The sequence below is a fragment of the Plectrocnemia conspersa genome, unplaced genomic scaffold (assembly GCF_051122295.1).
Source record: "Plectrocnemia conspersa isolate PC_06_02 unplaced genomic scaffold, ASM5112229v1 ptg000011l, whole genome shotgun sequence".
Lineage (NCBI taxonomy): Eukaryota > Metazoa > Arthropoda > Insecta > Trichoptera > Polycentropodidae > Plectrocnemia > Plectrocnemia conspersa.
Window position 1 is genome coordinate 5342431 of NW_028277175.1, and position 15813 is coordinate 5358243.

Sequence of the window (15813 nt, forward strand, 5' to 3'; positions counted from 1 at the left end):
AAAGAAATGTAATCTAAAAAGAGATTATGCTGAAAAAAAATTGTGCTTTCTTGCCTAGGCCGACTTATCAACCGCCCCTCGTAGAATGACGAGCCGGCGTGTGGTGACTGAAGAAAATACATCAGATCGAGCTTGTTCAGGAAATGTAGAAAAACTAAAATACGTGACTGTATAATTTTAAGTGTTAAATTGCCATTTATATTTTAATTAAACATTTACTATGCAAAACGTATTTTATTTATGCCGTGTACCTAGTTTCATATTCATACAGATAGATAGAGCAAATTTTAGATTTCTAAATTCTCTCAAAAATACAACGCTTCAGCGTGAAGAAACACATAACTGAAAAGGTAAAACAATGTTGCGAAAGATATGATATAGAAGTATGATTTGCTGATAAAAACTATTGGTGAGTCAATAATCTTATAACTTTTGGTTCCGAGAAACCGCTGCCCTCCACCAGAGATAACTTGGATTTGAGCCACAAACTTGGGAATTTAGCTTTAACATATCACAATTTCAGTAAAGACCACAATATCAATTTTGTCATTAGTAAAACAGCTAAAAATAAGATATAATGAAGATGCAATTGTGATGTATATTAAGAAAACAATAAATTATCTTTCCAAAATTACTGACCTTTAAAATGGATTAGTTTAATATAATGATTACGTTTACTTTCGATATTTATAGAAATATTTTTATAAAATATATTCTAACATCTATATATTTTTCAGAATTAACTTTAATTAATTATATTAAATGGTTTTCCATTGGAGATTGGTCAAACATATGGTCATATAGATCTTGAAAAATACCTATGCCCCTGAAAGATTTTAATAATACATTGACAATTTGGTTTTTATTTAATTTTGGCACTGAATTAACGTTTCATGTAATGGCGGCTTGTGACAATAGAAACAGGTGGGGCCAGGGGCTAAAAATATATATTTATTTTTTATCGAACTAAATATAATGTGTTATACACATAGGGACAAATAAATAAATAGAATAAAATCAGCCATGCGATTCTGTACGAGGTTAAGGGATGATTAAAATTTATTTTTAAATGGATTTTTACAGTTCTCGAAAAGATAAAGAAATACCTAAGAAATAAGCAAGCATAGAATAATGAATACAACAATTTCTCACTCGGTTACTTCAATCTTTGATTCCAACTAGGAACTACACTACAGTTCAGAACTTAGCCCCACACCAAATTGACACAAACGAGCCTTGACCTTCAGGCCGACATCGTTAAAGTTCGAAGAAAGGCAGCCAAACATCCTTTCCTCTTTAACCGTCAGATTTTGGTCCAGCCCAGCCGTCACTTCAAAGCTGCCGGGAGTTAAACCGAACTTTTACGACGCAAAGCCACGGCATGTCTATATCTACCTATATATAATTTATTGCACACAATTTGTACACAGCTGTAATAACATAAGGATAATTTTTGCAATTTGAACTTAATAAAGGCATATACAACTGCATTGCAAAAGCATTGGTATAGTAATCTATCGTGGTTAGTAATCTGTTTTAGCAGATAGACAAGTGCTTATCTTCTATACACTGGATAGTTAGTATGTCGACGCTTAAGCTGTTTAGGTAGATGGTGAACCAATAGGAGATTCGAATGTATAAAATTTCATCAGATCAAGGACTTGAAGGAGCTGTGAATTGAAATGAGGGCATTACAAATCAGGATTATCAATAACAATATTTTTCATTAAACCTAAATTATTTCGTTTCTATATGTTGCCTATTTTAAAGTTTGCAGATTTATTTATATGAAAATAAACGTAGGAATGTAGACTACAAATAAAATACGTTTTACATGGTGATATTTTATTGAAAAACTTAATAATTAAAATTAAATAGCTTTGAAATAGGTGGAAACTAGCATCCAATAAATACGTTAATTAATACTCCCCACATTTAAAATTAGTAATGGTTTTTATGAGTTTGCATATGTTGTGAAAGATAACGTTTGAGGTTGAATGATTTTCCACATATTTCACATTCCAAGTCTCGAATGTGTTTATGAATTTGCATATGTGTTGTAAGATAATTTTTAACTTTGAATGTTTTTCCACATTTTTTACATTCAAAGTCACAAACATCACCATGGGTGTGCACATGTCGTGAAAGAAGGCCTTTAGTTCTCAATACTTTTCCACATTTTTCACATTCAAAGTTATGAGCATCATTATGAGATTCTTCTATATGTTTTGAAAGATTGTTTTTAGTATGGAATGTTTTTCGACATTTTTCACATTCAAAGTCACGAGTTTCGCTATGAGTTATCATGTGTAATAAAAGAATTTGTTTAGTTTTAAATGCTTTTCTACATTTTTCACATTCAAAATCACGATCGTCATTGTGAGTTTTAATATGTTTTAAAAGAGCAGATTTTAATTTAAATGCTTTTCCACATATTTTACAATCAAAATCACCAATGAGTTTATGAGTTAGCATATGTTGTGTTAGAATACTTTTAGTTATGAATGTCTTTCGACATTTTTCACATTCAAAGTCACGAACATCGTTGTGAGTTTTCATGTGTAATGAAAGATTCCATTTACGTTTTAATGCTTTTCCACATTTTTCACATTCAAAGCTACAAACGTTGCTATGAGTTTGCTTATATTTGAAAAGAATACATTTTGCTTTGAATGCTTTTTCACGTTTGCGACATTCAATTTTATTAGAATCAATATTATTTTGTTGAACAAATTTAGTTGATGTTTCTCTTTCAGGTTTCTAAAATTTAAATCGTATTCGTTAGATAAGTTGACAATATCGAAATAAATATAATTAAAAATTTATTCATCTATTACTTTGGTGACGTCGTAAATTTGGTGAGTTAAAACATCCACCTCGGTAGTGTTCGCTTTAAGTATATCTTTAACATCGTGTATTTCTGAAATCATATAATAATCAATAATTGACATATATTGAATGTAGTGATCAGAATGAAAGGGGGGGAGCAAGAAAGACTCACAATTTTATATGCCTCATTTTTCTTCTCGTTGTTTAATATAATGCACAATATGTATGTATATATATATATATATACACAATGAACACAACAGCTTTATAACATATAATAAATAAACAAAACCTATTATTAGAACATAAAATGAAGATCTTCATCAGTAACCAAGTGTTTAAAATATATTTATAAAACATATTTTAAAACGAAACAAAATTGTATCTCTTCTATGTTTTTCTAGATTCTATTCGTGACCATGTCAACACAGTCAACTGTACAAGATTATAATCAAGGTATAATAAAGCGGCAGTCTGTGAGAACCTGTTATCTTAATATAATATATTTTTATCTTTTTAGGATCTGATCAACGAATTGGGATTTCACTATTTTCTTGATTAGTTGAATTTTTAAACAAATACAATCCAACATAATTAGTCAAGAAATTGTTAGCCGTCTAATAAAATTCAACAGCATATACAATAAGTATGGCAAACCTATTTTGAACATGTCATCATTGCACGTATCTTCGCTGCTATCGTAGTCGCGTTTTACATTCAACTTGAAAAAAAAAACATAATTTAAAATCACAAACATTTACAAATTAACAAGTATTAAGTGTAATTACCTCGGCTTCACATTTAACAGAAGCAAACCTTTCGATGTCAGGTTCTGCAAATATAAATATCAACTAAAGAAATGTAAATATAATATATTTAGTATAAATTGTCTTGATAGACAAGATATATTAGCTGAAAAACTATTTCTTTCAGCAATGTTGAAAAATGAAATAGTACCGGTTTTGATAAACGCCATTGTGACACCGCTGAGTTGACAGTTCATAACAAAGGTTTGGTCCAAATTCAGTGAATTGTTGAGTATGATCGTGAAATTAAGAATGCATTCATTTTAAATTGTTCCTTTTGAGTGGTTATCAACATTTTACTGTAAGGTGTCCAATTTTCACGGACAATTTTTCGGTCATTGTACTATGTTGTGTGCAGCATTAATATTTTGCTTACCATTAGTGATGGTAGAAACTAGAGAAATTATGGCGGGTGAGGTATTTACTTTCCAGTGTAAATTCTTTATTTTATATATCGTCACTTTAGCAATATGTTGTCACGTATTGTCTTGTTGTAAAACCACTTGAGTTCTGTTAATAATTGATGGCCTTTTTTTTCTTAATTTGTCTTTTTGACGGTTTGACTGCTCACAACACATCAGGTCAAAGAATTTGATAGTTTATGATTCCTACGCTATTCCACCAAATACACAAAAGTATTTTTTTGCATTCAGTCCAGGCTTCGCTTTTAGTCTTGCTACCGACTTCTTTGAAACCCATTGTTTTTACGCCTAAGGTTGTCTTATAGCACCCATTTCCGTTTCCGGTCACCAAATGGTGTAAAAACGATGTTTATCTTAAAGATTTAGAAATTATAATTATATTAATTAAAATAGTTTAGGTCGGATTATTTTCAATTTCTGTGGTCAGTACGTCTTTGTCTAATTGTGCAGGTCTTACACGTCGTGAGTGCGTTTAGATGAACGAGTTTTATTTTTAAAATACAATTTAAACAAATATTTGTGAGAGTAAAAAAATCGTTGTCTCACTCGCCTTGCCCTAATGCCGGGCATATTTAAATACATAATATTTTTTATGCGCTGAGGACAATATGAAGCATGAATTAAATAAGCAGACTTTTATTTATTTTTTTGTCCCTCGATGCGTTGCTGTTACTATTTCACTGTTACAAATCTGAATTGGTGTGTCACATTCCTATCGCAAGAATGACAGCCGTCTATAAGCAAAGAACTATATAAATAATAATAGTCAACAATATACAATAATCAAAAAACGAATTAAATGGCTACAATAAATAAACGTTAATAATGGATAACGACCTATGTCGTCTCTGTCTTCAAAAAGATCCTTTCATAAAGGTATTTTGCGACCAAACAGCCATAGAAAAAATATGGAACTGCTGCAACATAAAGGTACATTCATTTGTTTATATGCAATTATAATAAAACAGTATAGAACCCTGACTTTGTAGGTTGATCTATACGACGTACTTCCGAAGCACATTTGCGTTATGTGCCTCGATAATCTTAATTCCATACTTGACTTTAAAAAGATGTGTCAAGCCAACGATAAATATTTGCGAGAAAAGTATAGCGATGGAAACGTTAAGCTTGAACAAGAAGATATCTCACCTCGATACAAAGTGCCTATCAAATTAGAGATGAGTAATAACGATTGTTTTGACCATGTTTCAGAACCGTCTACGGATGCGCCTGAAACAGGTAGTGATATAGATAATTTAATTGAACGAGCTAAGAGCGATAACTTGCTTGTGAATAATTCTAAGAAAATCGTTGAAACGGTCTGTAGCGATATTGGTAATAATGCAAATGAAAGAATAGCAGAAAACGACGTCAATATTTTACAATTGTGCACGATACAAATGAATAACGAAAAAAGTCGTCTCTTGGATTCCGAGCAATGTTCTAAATGCAGAAAAACTTTTAAGACGTCCGCAACGTTGAAAAATCACATCCGAAGTGCTCATGTCGATGTAGTTTCTTGCAATATATGCGGAAAGTTAATTAAGAAATTTTATATAAAGGTATTGTATATATTTATATTATATGTAACTGTATTTGTTTATAATTATCTATTAATTGTAGCATCACATGGTTAATAATAACGAAGGCGACAAGCGATATCAATGCAAAGTCTGTAAAATCAAATGCAATTCTAAATCGTGTCTCGAAGCTCACGGAAAAGTGCATAGGGGAGTTAAGTTAAAGAAGCCGATCGTCGTATTACCGGGAGACAATTGTCCGATGTGCGGTATATATTTGGAAGCCAAGAAGTACGATCATCACCTCAAAACTCACGATCCTCAACCGTACGTTTGCGACATGTGCAAGAGGACATTCAAATCCAAGTCGTGCATGAAGACGCACATAGAAGCACACAACAAAATCAAGGCTCGGCAATGCTACATGTGCGGCAAGCTGCTGAAGAACAACGACACGCTCCAATATCACATTAAAACGCACTTATTGTCCTATATGGTGAGTTGCAAACTTTGTGGAAAGACCGTCAAGAAGAGCAGTCTTAAGGTAAATTACATTTTACATTCAAATTTTTGCCACGAGTATATCATAATCTGATTGACATGTAAAATTGCATGCTATTTGCTGAGTGAGCTTTTTAAAATTTAAATTAATTAAAATTGTAACCAATATGAGAGCGCAGAAAACAATTATCCCTTCTCAGAAGTTAAAAATCCACATCAAAAGCAATAAAATGAGAAGTGATAATTGTTTTTGCGCTCTCCTATTGATTAAAATTCGGTTTGAATATACTTTGACAAGCACTCATTTATCAGAAATTCGAGTAATATGGATAGCTATCATATTTTTAAAACATAGTATAATATCCAAGTGTAATATCAAACATCCCATGAGAGATTAATTAGCTTAGTTTGTATTTTGGACTTGACCTAATGACAGTTTGGTTTGAACTGTCAAATTGGCTTTCATAGACATTTTAAAGCAGCATATAATTTCACTAGCGCCTATCAGTCAAATTATATTTTCGTTAGTAGAAATATATATGTACTTCACTAGTGAAAATATAAATTCACTGAAAAATACACATTCATTGTAACATTTATTTATACATTGCATGTAAATAAATATTGATAAGTATGTAAATGTATGTATTACTACGTATGGAAAAGTTTAAATCACATGACAGATAAATTATATTTTCACTGGTAAAAATATATATCTACAGGTGAAAATCTATTCAATATAATTTCACTGAAATGACATATTTTAAAAAATATTTTCCGGATAGATTAGAGACTGTTTTGTCTTAGATTTTCTTTGAGGGAAAACCTGTGAATTTCTGGTTAAGAATCAGGGACATCACTACAGCTTTTTTAATATTTCAATTTCATTAGGATTCATAGTATTTAATTAAATGACATGCATTTTTCTGGACAAATACTCTCACCTGCCTTTCCCCCCAAATGACATCCCTGAAATGTAGCCTGTAAATGCATCAACTAAGTTTGTTAGTCAGCCTGTTTTAACAGAACGAATATTCAAAAAAAATTATTCATCTATGTATATAATTATATTTATATATATATTAATCTCTGTCACAAATATTTGTACAATGCTATCTTTATTATGGGTTATTTTCAGGAAACTTTAGAATATTGAATAATAGATTTTTGTATGTTTTTTAGAATCATATGCTAATTCACACAGGCGAGAAAAAGTTCGAATGTGACATTTGCAAGCAAAAGTTCATATCGAAGACATGTGTCCGTAGCCACATGATAATTCACTCGGGTAGCAAACCTTTCCAATGCAAGTTTTGCGGCACCAAATTCGCCAGCGCTAAGACGCTCACCGATCATGAGAAGCTACATACTGGGGAAACGCCACATCACTGCCCCGTGTGTAACAAAGGCTTTATTCAAATATCCAACATGAAGAGTCACTTCAAAAACAACCACAAGGGAGTCGAATATGTTTACAAGAGCAAGATCAAGTTGAAAAGGGAGTCGATGATGGTATTAAAATTATAATGGAATTTTTTGTTACTCGAAGACCTTCACGGGAATATTTTTGCTACTCTAAAATCTTCCAGTTAATGTATAGATAAAGTAGAAAGTGGTGTCGTTATAAGGGATCGTAAAAGAATGTATATCCCTAAAATATTAAGTTTTATCGTGATCTATTTTGGTAGTGGAACTATAGGTTTATATAACGAATGATGTTAGATAATTCCTTGGGAGTAAAAATTTTAAGATAAAATGAGCCTGAAAAATAAAACAAACTGTAATTCTATATTTTGAAGTAAATATTTTTTAGATGTTATTGAAACTTAAAATATGAATTTAAACATAACTGAACCGCATCCGTTTTATTTTATTTTTATTGTAATTTGATTAATTTCAACTCATACTTGAATAGATTCGACTTAGTTTGACACTCGAGTTTTTTCTTTTCACTTTAATCGTCAATTTAAAAATATATGTTTCAATATAAAATATTATGGAAACTGTATTATGTAATATTACTACAAATGTGCCATTTAATAGAAAATTTAAGTTTGAGAAGATGTATCTTTCTATTTCAAACAGATATACTATGTTGATTATTATGTTTTTTTTATTTTATATAAAAATATTATTGTGATATTAAGCACTTTAATATTATGAAATAAATAAATAAATGTTTAGTATCTTTAAAGGGACTTTTTATTTTTATCATAAAAATACTTTAATTATCCTATTAAATTACACTTATTTCATCCTACAATTTTTTTTGTTTATTATATACACAGTACTATCAGCCAAGCGCGTACTGTGAGATACTTTCCCTTTCGCTCACTCGCGTGTTAACTGATGAGAGTAAGTGAGAGATAAGGGCTTGCGTTACATGCGTTCTGCATGCCCTTATCTCTCACTCACTCTCGTCACTTAACACGCGAGCAAGCGAAAGGCAAAGTATCTCACCATAGTCAGCCAAATTTCGGAACAATGGGTTTCCGATACATTATACCCCGATTAATATGGTTTCGCTTTAACCCGGTCAAGAAAATACTGTTAAACTTAAGCGCGATTTAAAAATAATATTCGGGTGATATTAAGAAAAAAAATAAAACTCAAAAACTGGTAATAAATTATTTCATAAAGGTAAATCCAGAAGAATCTACTGCTGGATATGACTGATAATAATGGTTTTGAACCAATTTTAAGGAAACGACAAGTTAGGTTAAAATACAGCAGCGGCGAAGAGGAATATTGAAATTGTTATCCCGTTTTAAATTATATACAAATAAATGATTGTTTATTAAAAAAGTAACATTTTAGAGTACATATTGTTATTTTAAAGTAATAATAAATAATATTTTACCACATTTATATTTTTTCGCCAGAACTGATTATGAAAAAAATTTGAACCTGCACTGGAAGTCGTCATGCGTGATGTTGTCAAAGGACATGCACTAAACACCCAACGTAAACTGTGTAAAAATGGTGCTGCGGAATAGACAGACCTAGTCGATCATACAGAAATGAGGTAGCTTTCACATGGAAATGTTAAATGTCTTAATCTAGTGTGGGCTCTCAATAATTTTTATGGTTTATCACAAATATGTTCTAGCAAACAAGTTTTCAGACTCGTGGGATGCACATCTTGCATATTTTGCTGATACACCTGATTTAGCAGAAATTCTCGAGTTATCCCTTGGACCCATTACGCACTGTCGACTAGTCGACGGCGACTCGAAAACGTAGGCAATTAGGCTAGGCAACTTGACTTGAGCAGTACTTTCATGGACTGCATGCATAAATACAAAGATTTAAGTAAGAATTAACCAAACCGTAAAACATCGCATCTCGCATATTGCTCCATCATTTGTCTGCACTTTGATATCACACTATGTTTTAAAAATATGATAGTATTCTTACCGATATTACTTCGGACGTCTGATATTAGAGTATTTGTCAAAGTGTATTCAAACCAAATTTCGTCAATAGGAGGGCTTAAAAACAATTATCCCTTCTCAGAAGTCAAAAGCAATAAAATCGTGTCAGTGTCATTGCAGTGGGATCGCTCAGAAACGAGTGTTTCCACTAAGTCAAGTAATTAATGCCTTAATACAGAAAATGTATTGCGAAAACACGAAAATAGAGTTTTATCAATTTCTAGTTAAATTTAAATAAATAAAAACATTTATATTATTATCAGTATATTTTTATTTAATTTTAATATACAAATAAAATCATGATATACAATATTAAATTACAACTTACTATAATTAAAATTAAACGTAAATATATTTTTCTTACAGTACCAACATTTCTCTTTTCAATTCTCTCTTATTCTTATAAACAAACTCGACGCCTTTATGATTATTTCTAAAATGGCTTTTCATATTTGATAATTGTATGAATCCTTTATTGCAAACGGGACAATTGTGAGGCCTTTCTCCAGTGTGCAACTTTTCGTGATCGGAAAACGTCTTCCTGCTCGCAAACTTCACTCCGCAAAAATTGCACTCGAACTGCTTGGAGCCAGTGTGCGTTACCATGTGACTATTAACGCAAGTCTTTGATATGAACTTTTGCTTGCAAATATCGCACTCAAAGTTCTTCTCGCCCTTGTGCGTAAAAGCATGTTGCTGTAATAAATACAATAAAAAAAATAATGTTACAATCAGCATCTTAAACTAAACCGTTCTATGAATCAACTTGAGATAAAATATCATATAAAAACACCCTAGAATTAGATATCAAGATTACTTTTGAAACCATAACAATGTTCAAAATTTCTATAACTGCTTGTCACCACAGAACAATATAATTGTGCTTATATGGCATTGTTTTGCTTCAGTAAAGCTATCAGATTATTTTTTAATTTTTTTGAAATAAATTTATCATACAGCTAAATTGATCAAATAAAATAAAAAATTGAATATGCTCGCAGGGAACATATTAAAGGGTTTGCAAGAACACACACCATTATTTAATGATTATTTTGGACTACTGACTCGATTGCCTGCTTCACCACTTCCATTTATCTGGATCCGACACATTTGACAAAGTCGCTCGATACTTACAGATGATTTATTTTAGTCCTAATACCAATACCCAAAAGTGGTACTGGAATATATTTAAATTCCTTAAGATATTTGGCAAGAAGATATAAGATATAAAAATATATAAAAATATATACCTTCATAATTTTTTTTTAGTTAAAATTAACTAAGAACAATGTGTGTTATCGATTGAAATTAAATGAGATAAAATCTTAGGTAAAAAGGTAAAAAAAACTCACAATGGTAGAAATTATCCAAGCAAACAACCTGAATATTTTGCACAAATTAAGTCATAAAAGACAGATATAAAAAGACCGTTTCCAGAACAAAATTTTGAAATTAAGCTCTCGTTCGGATTTTCAAACAACTCTAGTAAATAAAACAAGATATACCTTTACGCTAGCTTTCTTCATCATCTTTCCGCAGACTTCACACTTGACCAAATCTGACATAAGATGGCTTTTGATATGCTTTTGGGCAATATAAGGGTTTTTAAACATTTTACCACAATGATGACATATACACGATCTTGTCACTTTTATGTGAGATTGTAAATGTTTAATCAAATGAACCTTGAACTTGAACGATTTGCAACAAATGTCACATTGGTATGGCTGCGGATTATGATCGCGGAGATGTTTTGCGAATTTCGAAACATTGTTGAAAAACATGCCGCAAAAAAAGCAATTGTTTTCAACTTTTCTTATCTTCGGACGAGTTATCAGCGATTCATCGACTATCCTATGGTTCTTTTTATGCGTACGATAACAAATCTTTGTGACGCATTGTGAGTTACAATATTTACAATGAATTTTTGTATCATCCAGATTATTAGAAATGTGGAACTGTAAAATAAATAATAATTTGTATTTTACGCATATGAGATATTCACTAAAATAATAATGAAAGTACCTTAGCGTTGCGTTTATTAATTTTTCTACCGCATAACTCACATTTGGTCAATTTAAAACTTGGATTTGAGGAAATCTTTTGAAAAACTTTCGGATCGACAATTGATATATAATTGTTTTCTTCTTTATCGTTTTCTAAATCAGATGACAGATTTTCTCTTCCATTGGATACATCTTCGTCTGTAGAACATTCATCTGAAATCTCGCATTTAACTTTAGTCAAATCTTCCGACGTGTTTAATTCAACTTTAACGTCGATGTACAACTTTTCTCGTAGAAATTTATCATTATATTCGCACATATTTTTAAACTTAATAATATTGTTCAATTCTTCAGAGCATAAGATGCAAATGTATTTTGGAAGCTTATCATTAACATCCACCTTAAAAATATATACAAAAAAATCATTATTTTATTATAACTATTATTTTATTGCAATATACATACCTGTATATTGCAACAAATTTGAATTTTATGAACGACTAAGTCGTTAAAGAATACTTTGACCGTTGGGTTAGGGTTCAAACATAAACGACAACTATCTTCTTCCATGGCAAACGAATCAACATTGACTGACATCCAAGCGCTGATAAATCGAAATGATTATGTAGAACATCTATAAAAGAATAATTTGATTACATATTTGATATATCTAATTTTTAAAAAGTTGGTACAATTATAAGTTGGTAACAATATCTAGTGAAATGCAATGGAATAAAATACATCTTATTTAATTATTAAACATCTTAATTAATACTTTAAATATATATTAATCAACCTTAAAATAGAACTCAAAAAACAATTTAATCTGGAATCCAGCTACTGTCAAATTAATCTGACACTAGTAATGCGCCAAAGTGTATTATCAAATTTTCGAAGTAACGAGCTTTGTATTAGTTTTTACGTGTTTTCTAATTGTATATGTTTTTAAAATTAATGAAGTGTTTTATTTATTTAAAAAATTCGTTTATTTGTTCTGATTCAGCTTTTTCCTCAGCGATCACGTGAACCCCGCGTCCGCGTGCATTGGTTATTGTCGACTGACTGTTGAAAAAAATAGACTATAGAACGAAATTTTTCAAACTTCTTTGACTGGTAGAATTCCCGCCAAATCCAAAATTAATATTTATTGTGACTTGCGCTGCATTGTGGTTCAGTTTGAACTCGAAGAAAAAAATGCTTTGTATTTATTTGGTTGACGCAATAATGCATAGAAGTCAAAAATAAAAAACGAAACAAGTCTTACTAAAAATGGAAAAAAAATTGCACAACACATCTCGCGAAGTAAAAATCATCTGTTTTTTTAATTAAAACGTCTTGGTCTAATCTCGGTCTGTTTTTGACCGAGTATAAAACAACCTCTTGATAAAACTTGTACTTGCTATATTTTGTGTTTATTGATTATTGATTTTGTATGAGTTTAATTTTTTTATGGGCTGACTTTTGCAGTGCTAAGATCCAAAATCGAAACTGTCAAGAAATCAAAACATAACCTCCACTGCGCACATTATATCTTTGTTATTGTGTTTCAAACATGGCTCAAAAAGACGAATCAGACAATTGCTTATATTTAGAAATCAAAGCCATAATAAACCGAATAGACGATGATTCGGTTTTAGTCGAGGCTCCTTTGGAAACCATAATTATGCTGTGTGTTCACGAGTATTGTCAAGTACCATCGATGCCGATCAATTTCATCGTTTCTTCTTGCGAGAGCTGCGTCAAATTTCCGATTAAACTATCGTCGAGCGATGAACGAACCCGAGTCTTCGATAGCAATCGAGGTAAGGACGTTCCGTGGCCAGTAGAAGCATGTAAATTACCTACCATGAGATCCGGAGGATTCTTATCAGCCGGAATAGCCGCTGCAGCTAGGCGCTTGATCCGCCTTTCAGAAACTCTTCAAAAACCACCCGTACACCCCCAAGGACTGCTCGGCTTCCGAGAAAGCTGCCTGCAAGCGCCCAACGAAACTTCCGTCTGGACCAAATTTTGCGAAATCGAATTAGTGAATACAGTATCGGTGTCTATGAATTATTTGAAGAATAGTAGTGATTCATTTTTAATGCCCAATGATATAATGAGGTTTGAATCTCATCTGAGACATCCGTTGCGTATACATAACATTTATAAATTAGCTAGAGACGTGGCTAAACTATCGTTTGGATCAAATGATACTGAGGTATTGAATAAGAATGAAAATGAAACTTCTGTTCGAGAGAAAGGAAAGAGTAGAAAATGGAAATCGAATAAAAAATTTATCAATAGTTCTACACCCGTTGAAGATTTAGGTTTGAGTCACGATTTTTCAGAAGGACCTTATCTTACATTAGCCGATATATTGTTATATCCATCTTTTTATTTGATTTTGTCATGCTTAAAAGATGAATCTTTGTTAAATAACATTCCAGAAACTCTTAAATGGTTCAATAGATTGAAATGCTTACAAACTTTTAATGAAATCAATGTTTTATTGTCCGAGTGTAAGAGTTATTCGTTAAACTTGAGGAATATTGATATAACGTCTAATTTTTCACCGGAGAATAATTTCAGTTTGTATAAATGCGATCCAAAGAGGAATTTGAATAAAAAGCGACATTTTACAAAAGATTCTGATGTCGAGTTGGCTCTAGAATTTATAGAAGATGATTTAGAATTGAATAGTCAGTGTAACGACAATGAAAATTGCTCGTTGGATTGGAGTAAAGTACCTTCTGAAGCTTCCCCGCTCGGCGGTCATTTGCCAGATGTAAGAATGGTAAGGAAATCGCAGCAATTAGAAAATCTAGCAACGGCCGTTATAAAGATAGCCAAAGATGGTGATAAAATCGTAGATTTTTGCAGTGGCGGTGGACACTTAGGAATAATATTAGCGTATCTACTACCAAAATGCACGATAATATTACTAGAAAACAAAGAACAATCTTTAAAACGGGCGCAGATCCGCGTGCAAAATTTAAAGCTCTCCAATGTATATTACTATCAATGTAATTTGGATTTCTTCAAAGGATCGTTCGATATTGGAGTGGCTCTGCACGCTTGCGGTGTTTCTACAGATTTAGTATTGGAGAATTGCATCAATAGAGATGCGTCATTTGTGATTTGCCCTTGCTGTTACGGTTCTTTGCACGAAACTAGTAGATTGCGTTATCCGAGGAGTCAAAATTTCAGTCAAGTGCCAGTAGAACATTACATGTGCATTGGTCATGCTGCCGATCAGACGCACACAGATCATCCGCTTGAAAAGCGAGGATCGAGATGTATGGGGATTATAGATAGCGATCGAGCAAGGCATGCTATAAATCATGGATACGATGTTACGCTAAAACGATTGAAACCGCTAAGTTGCACTCCAAAGAATAATATGATTATTGGAATTAAAAATAAACAATAATGATAAATGTTATCCGATGTAAAAACTTGTAAATAATTATTTATAAAAATAAATATCTATGATTCGAGCTTAAGCATTTTAATTATTAATATATATTATATTTTACTTTTATTATTAAATTAAAATAACCGTGGAGTATATAATATTAAAAGCTGATCGCTTAAAAAATGAATAAAAGCAATGTATTTAATTATTATGTGTTGCAATACAATCCCAATATTTCGTACGCACATATTATTCTATTTGCAATGTTCAAATATGTAAGTAAATAAATAATTTTCCCAAATTTATAAATAAACAACTGAGCAAACGTTTCAAGATATCGTAAAGATATATAAAATAAATCTCGATGCTCACACTACGAGAAACAACGCAACACTGCGAAGCGCGTGGGTCGTGTACGCTGACGAAATCCGAAACAAAATTTTCGCAGAAAAAATCTACGATAACTGAAGTCAACAAAAACTGAGGTACCACTGGTATTTTAAAAGTAAGTATGTACATCAAAAAATGAAAATAATACACATTCAATTGAAGGCCAAAAGTATTTGTAAACATTAACAAATTAATGCAAAATATTAAATATATATTTTTTTATCTATTTAAAATTTGAAAAATGTATCAGCCTCTCACGGATGTCTCAATAAATTGTACGCAATGAACATGTATTGAAATTAAAAAACTTACCTTTCCTTAAACCGTGTGAGTAATCGCCTTGTAAGTGATCGATTGTTGACCAATTTTAGTGTAAGCAATAGTCCGTTCACCAATGGTGATGCACAAACAATTCGTTTTATGGAACAATCATTTTATATATGGCTCATTTAAATTTTCCTCATATTTTAAAAGCACAGCTTAGATGAAGACATGAAAAACTATAATT

The 15813-nt window shown here is 31.5% G+C and overlaps 3 protein-coding genes across 5 annotated transcripts; 2 read left to right on the forward strand and 1 right to left on the reverse strand.

Moving 5' to 3' along the window:
* Window positions 1–1893: 1893 nt before the first annotated feature.
* Window positions 1894–12400, reverse strand: LOC148229222 (uncharacterized). The gene is made up of 10 exons (XM_088196817.1): window positions 12315–12400; window positions 11984–12152; window positions 11538–11918; window positions 11018–11470; window positions 9877–10208; window positions 3787–3887; window positions 3618–3661; window positions 3487–3550; window positions 2838–2920; window positions 1894–2760 (listed from the first exon to the last, which is right to left on the reverse strand). Exons 2-10 carry the CDS (start codon window positions 12113–12115, stop codon window positions 1942–1944), a joined length of 2409 nt encoding a protein of 802 aa, XP_088052943.1. The 5' UTR covers window positions 12116–12152; window positions 12315–12400; the 3' UTR covers window positions 1894–1941.
* Window positions 4743–8272, forward strand: LOC148229223 (uncharacterized). 3 transcript variants are annotated; one of them, XM_088198500.1, is made up of 4 exons: window positions 4743–4987; window positions 5270–5619; window positions 5681–6121; window positions 7261–8272. In XM_088198500.1, exons 1-4 carry the CDS (start codon window positions 4897–4899, stop codon window positions 7603–7605), a joined length of 1227 nt encoding a protein of 408 aa, XP_088054626.1. In that variant the 5' UTR covers window positions 4743–4896; the 3' UTR covers window positions 7606–8272. The 3 variants fall into 3 exon arrangements, with proteins under 3 accessions (XP_088054626.1, XP_088054624.1, XP_088054625.1); XM_088198498.1 differs by having other exon boundaries at window positions 4759–4987; window positions 5047–5619; XM_088198499.1 differs by having other exon boundaries at window positions 4853–4987; window positions 5031–5619.
* A 587-nt stretch (window positions 12401–12987) lies between the features above and the next one.
* On the forward strand, window positions 12988–14998 carry LOC148229224 (glutathione S-transferase C-terminal domain-containing protein homolog). The gene has a single exon (XM_088198473.1). The coding sequence runs from the start codon at window positions 13071–13073 to the stop codon at window positions 14928–14930; it is 1860 nt and encodes a 619-aa protein (XP_088054599.1). The 5' UTR covers window positions 12988–13070; the 3' UTR covers window positions 14931–14998.
* Window positions 14999–15813: the final 815 nt, after the last annotated feature.

Bases quoted from the DNA above. Each gene is read 5' to 3' on its own strand.
- LOC148229224 (XM_088198473.1), top strand. From the start codon at position 13,071: ATGGCTCAAAAAGACGAATCAGACAATTGCTTATATTTAGAAATCAAA.
- LOC148229222 (XM_088196817.1), bottom strand. From the start codon at position 12,115: ATGTCAGTCAATGTTGATTCGTTTGCCATGGAAGAAGATAGTTGTCGT. The intron at 11,471-11,537 runs GTACTTTCATTA...TTTATTTTACAG, and splicing joins TTAATAAACGCAACGCTAAG to TTCCACATTTCTAATAATCT. The intron at 3,888-9,876 runs GTAAGAAAAATA...AAATGAATGCAT, and splicing joins AAAAGAGAAATGTTGGTACT to TCTTAATTTCACGATCATAC.
- LOC148229223 (XM_088198498.1), top strand. From the start codon at position 4,883: ATGGATAACGACCTATGTCGTCTCTGTCTTCAAAAAGATCCTTTCATA. The intron at 5,620-5,680 runs GTATTGTATATA...TATTAATTGTAG, and splicing joins TTAAGAAATTTTATATAAAG to CATCACATGGTTAATAATAA. The intron at 6,122-7,260 runs GTAAATTACATT...TATGTTTTTTAG, and splicing joins TCAAGAAGAGCAGTCTTAAG to AATCATATGCTAATTCACAC.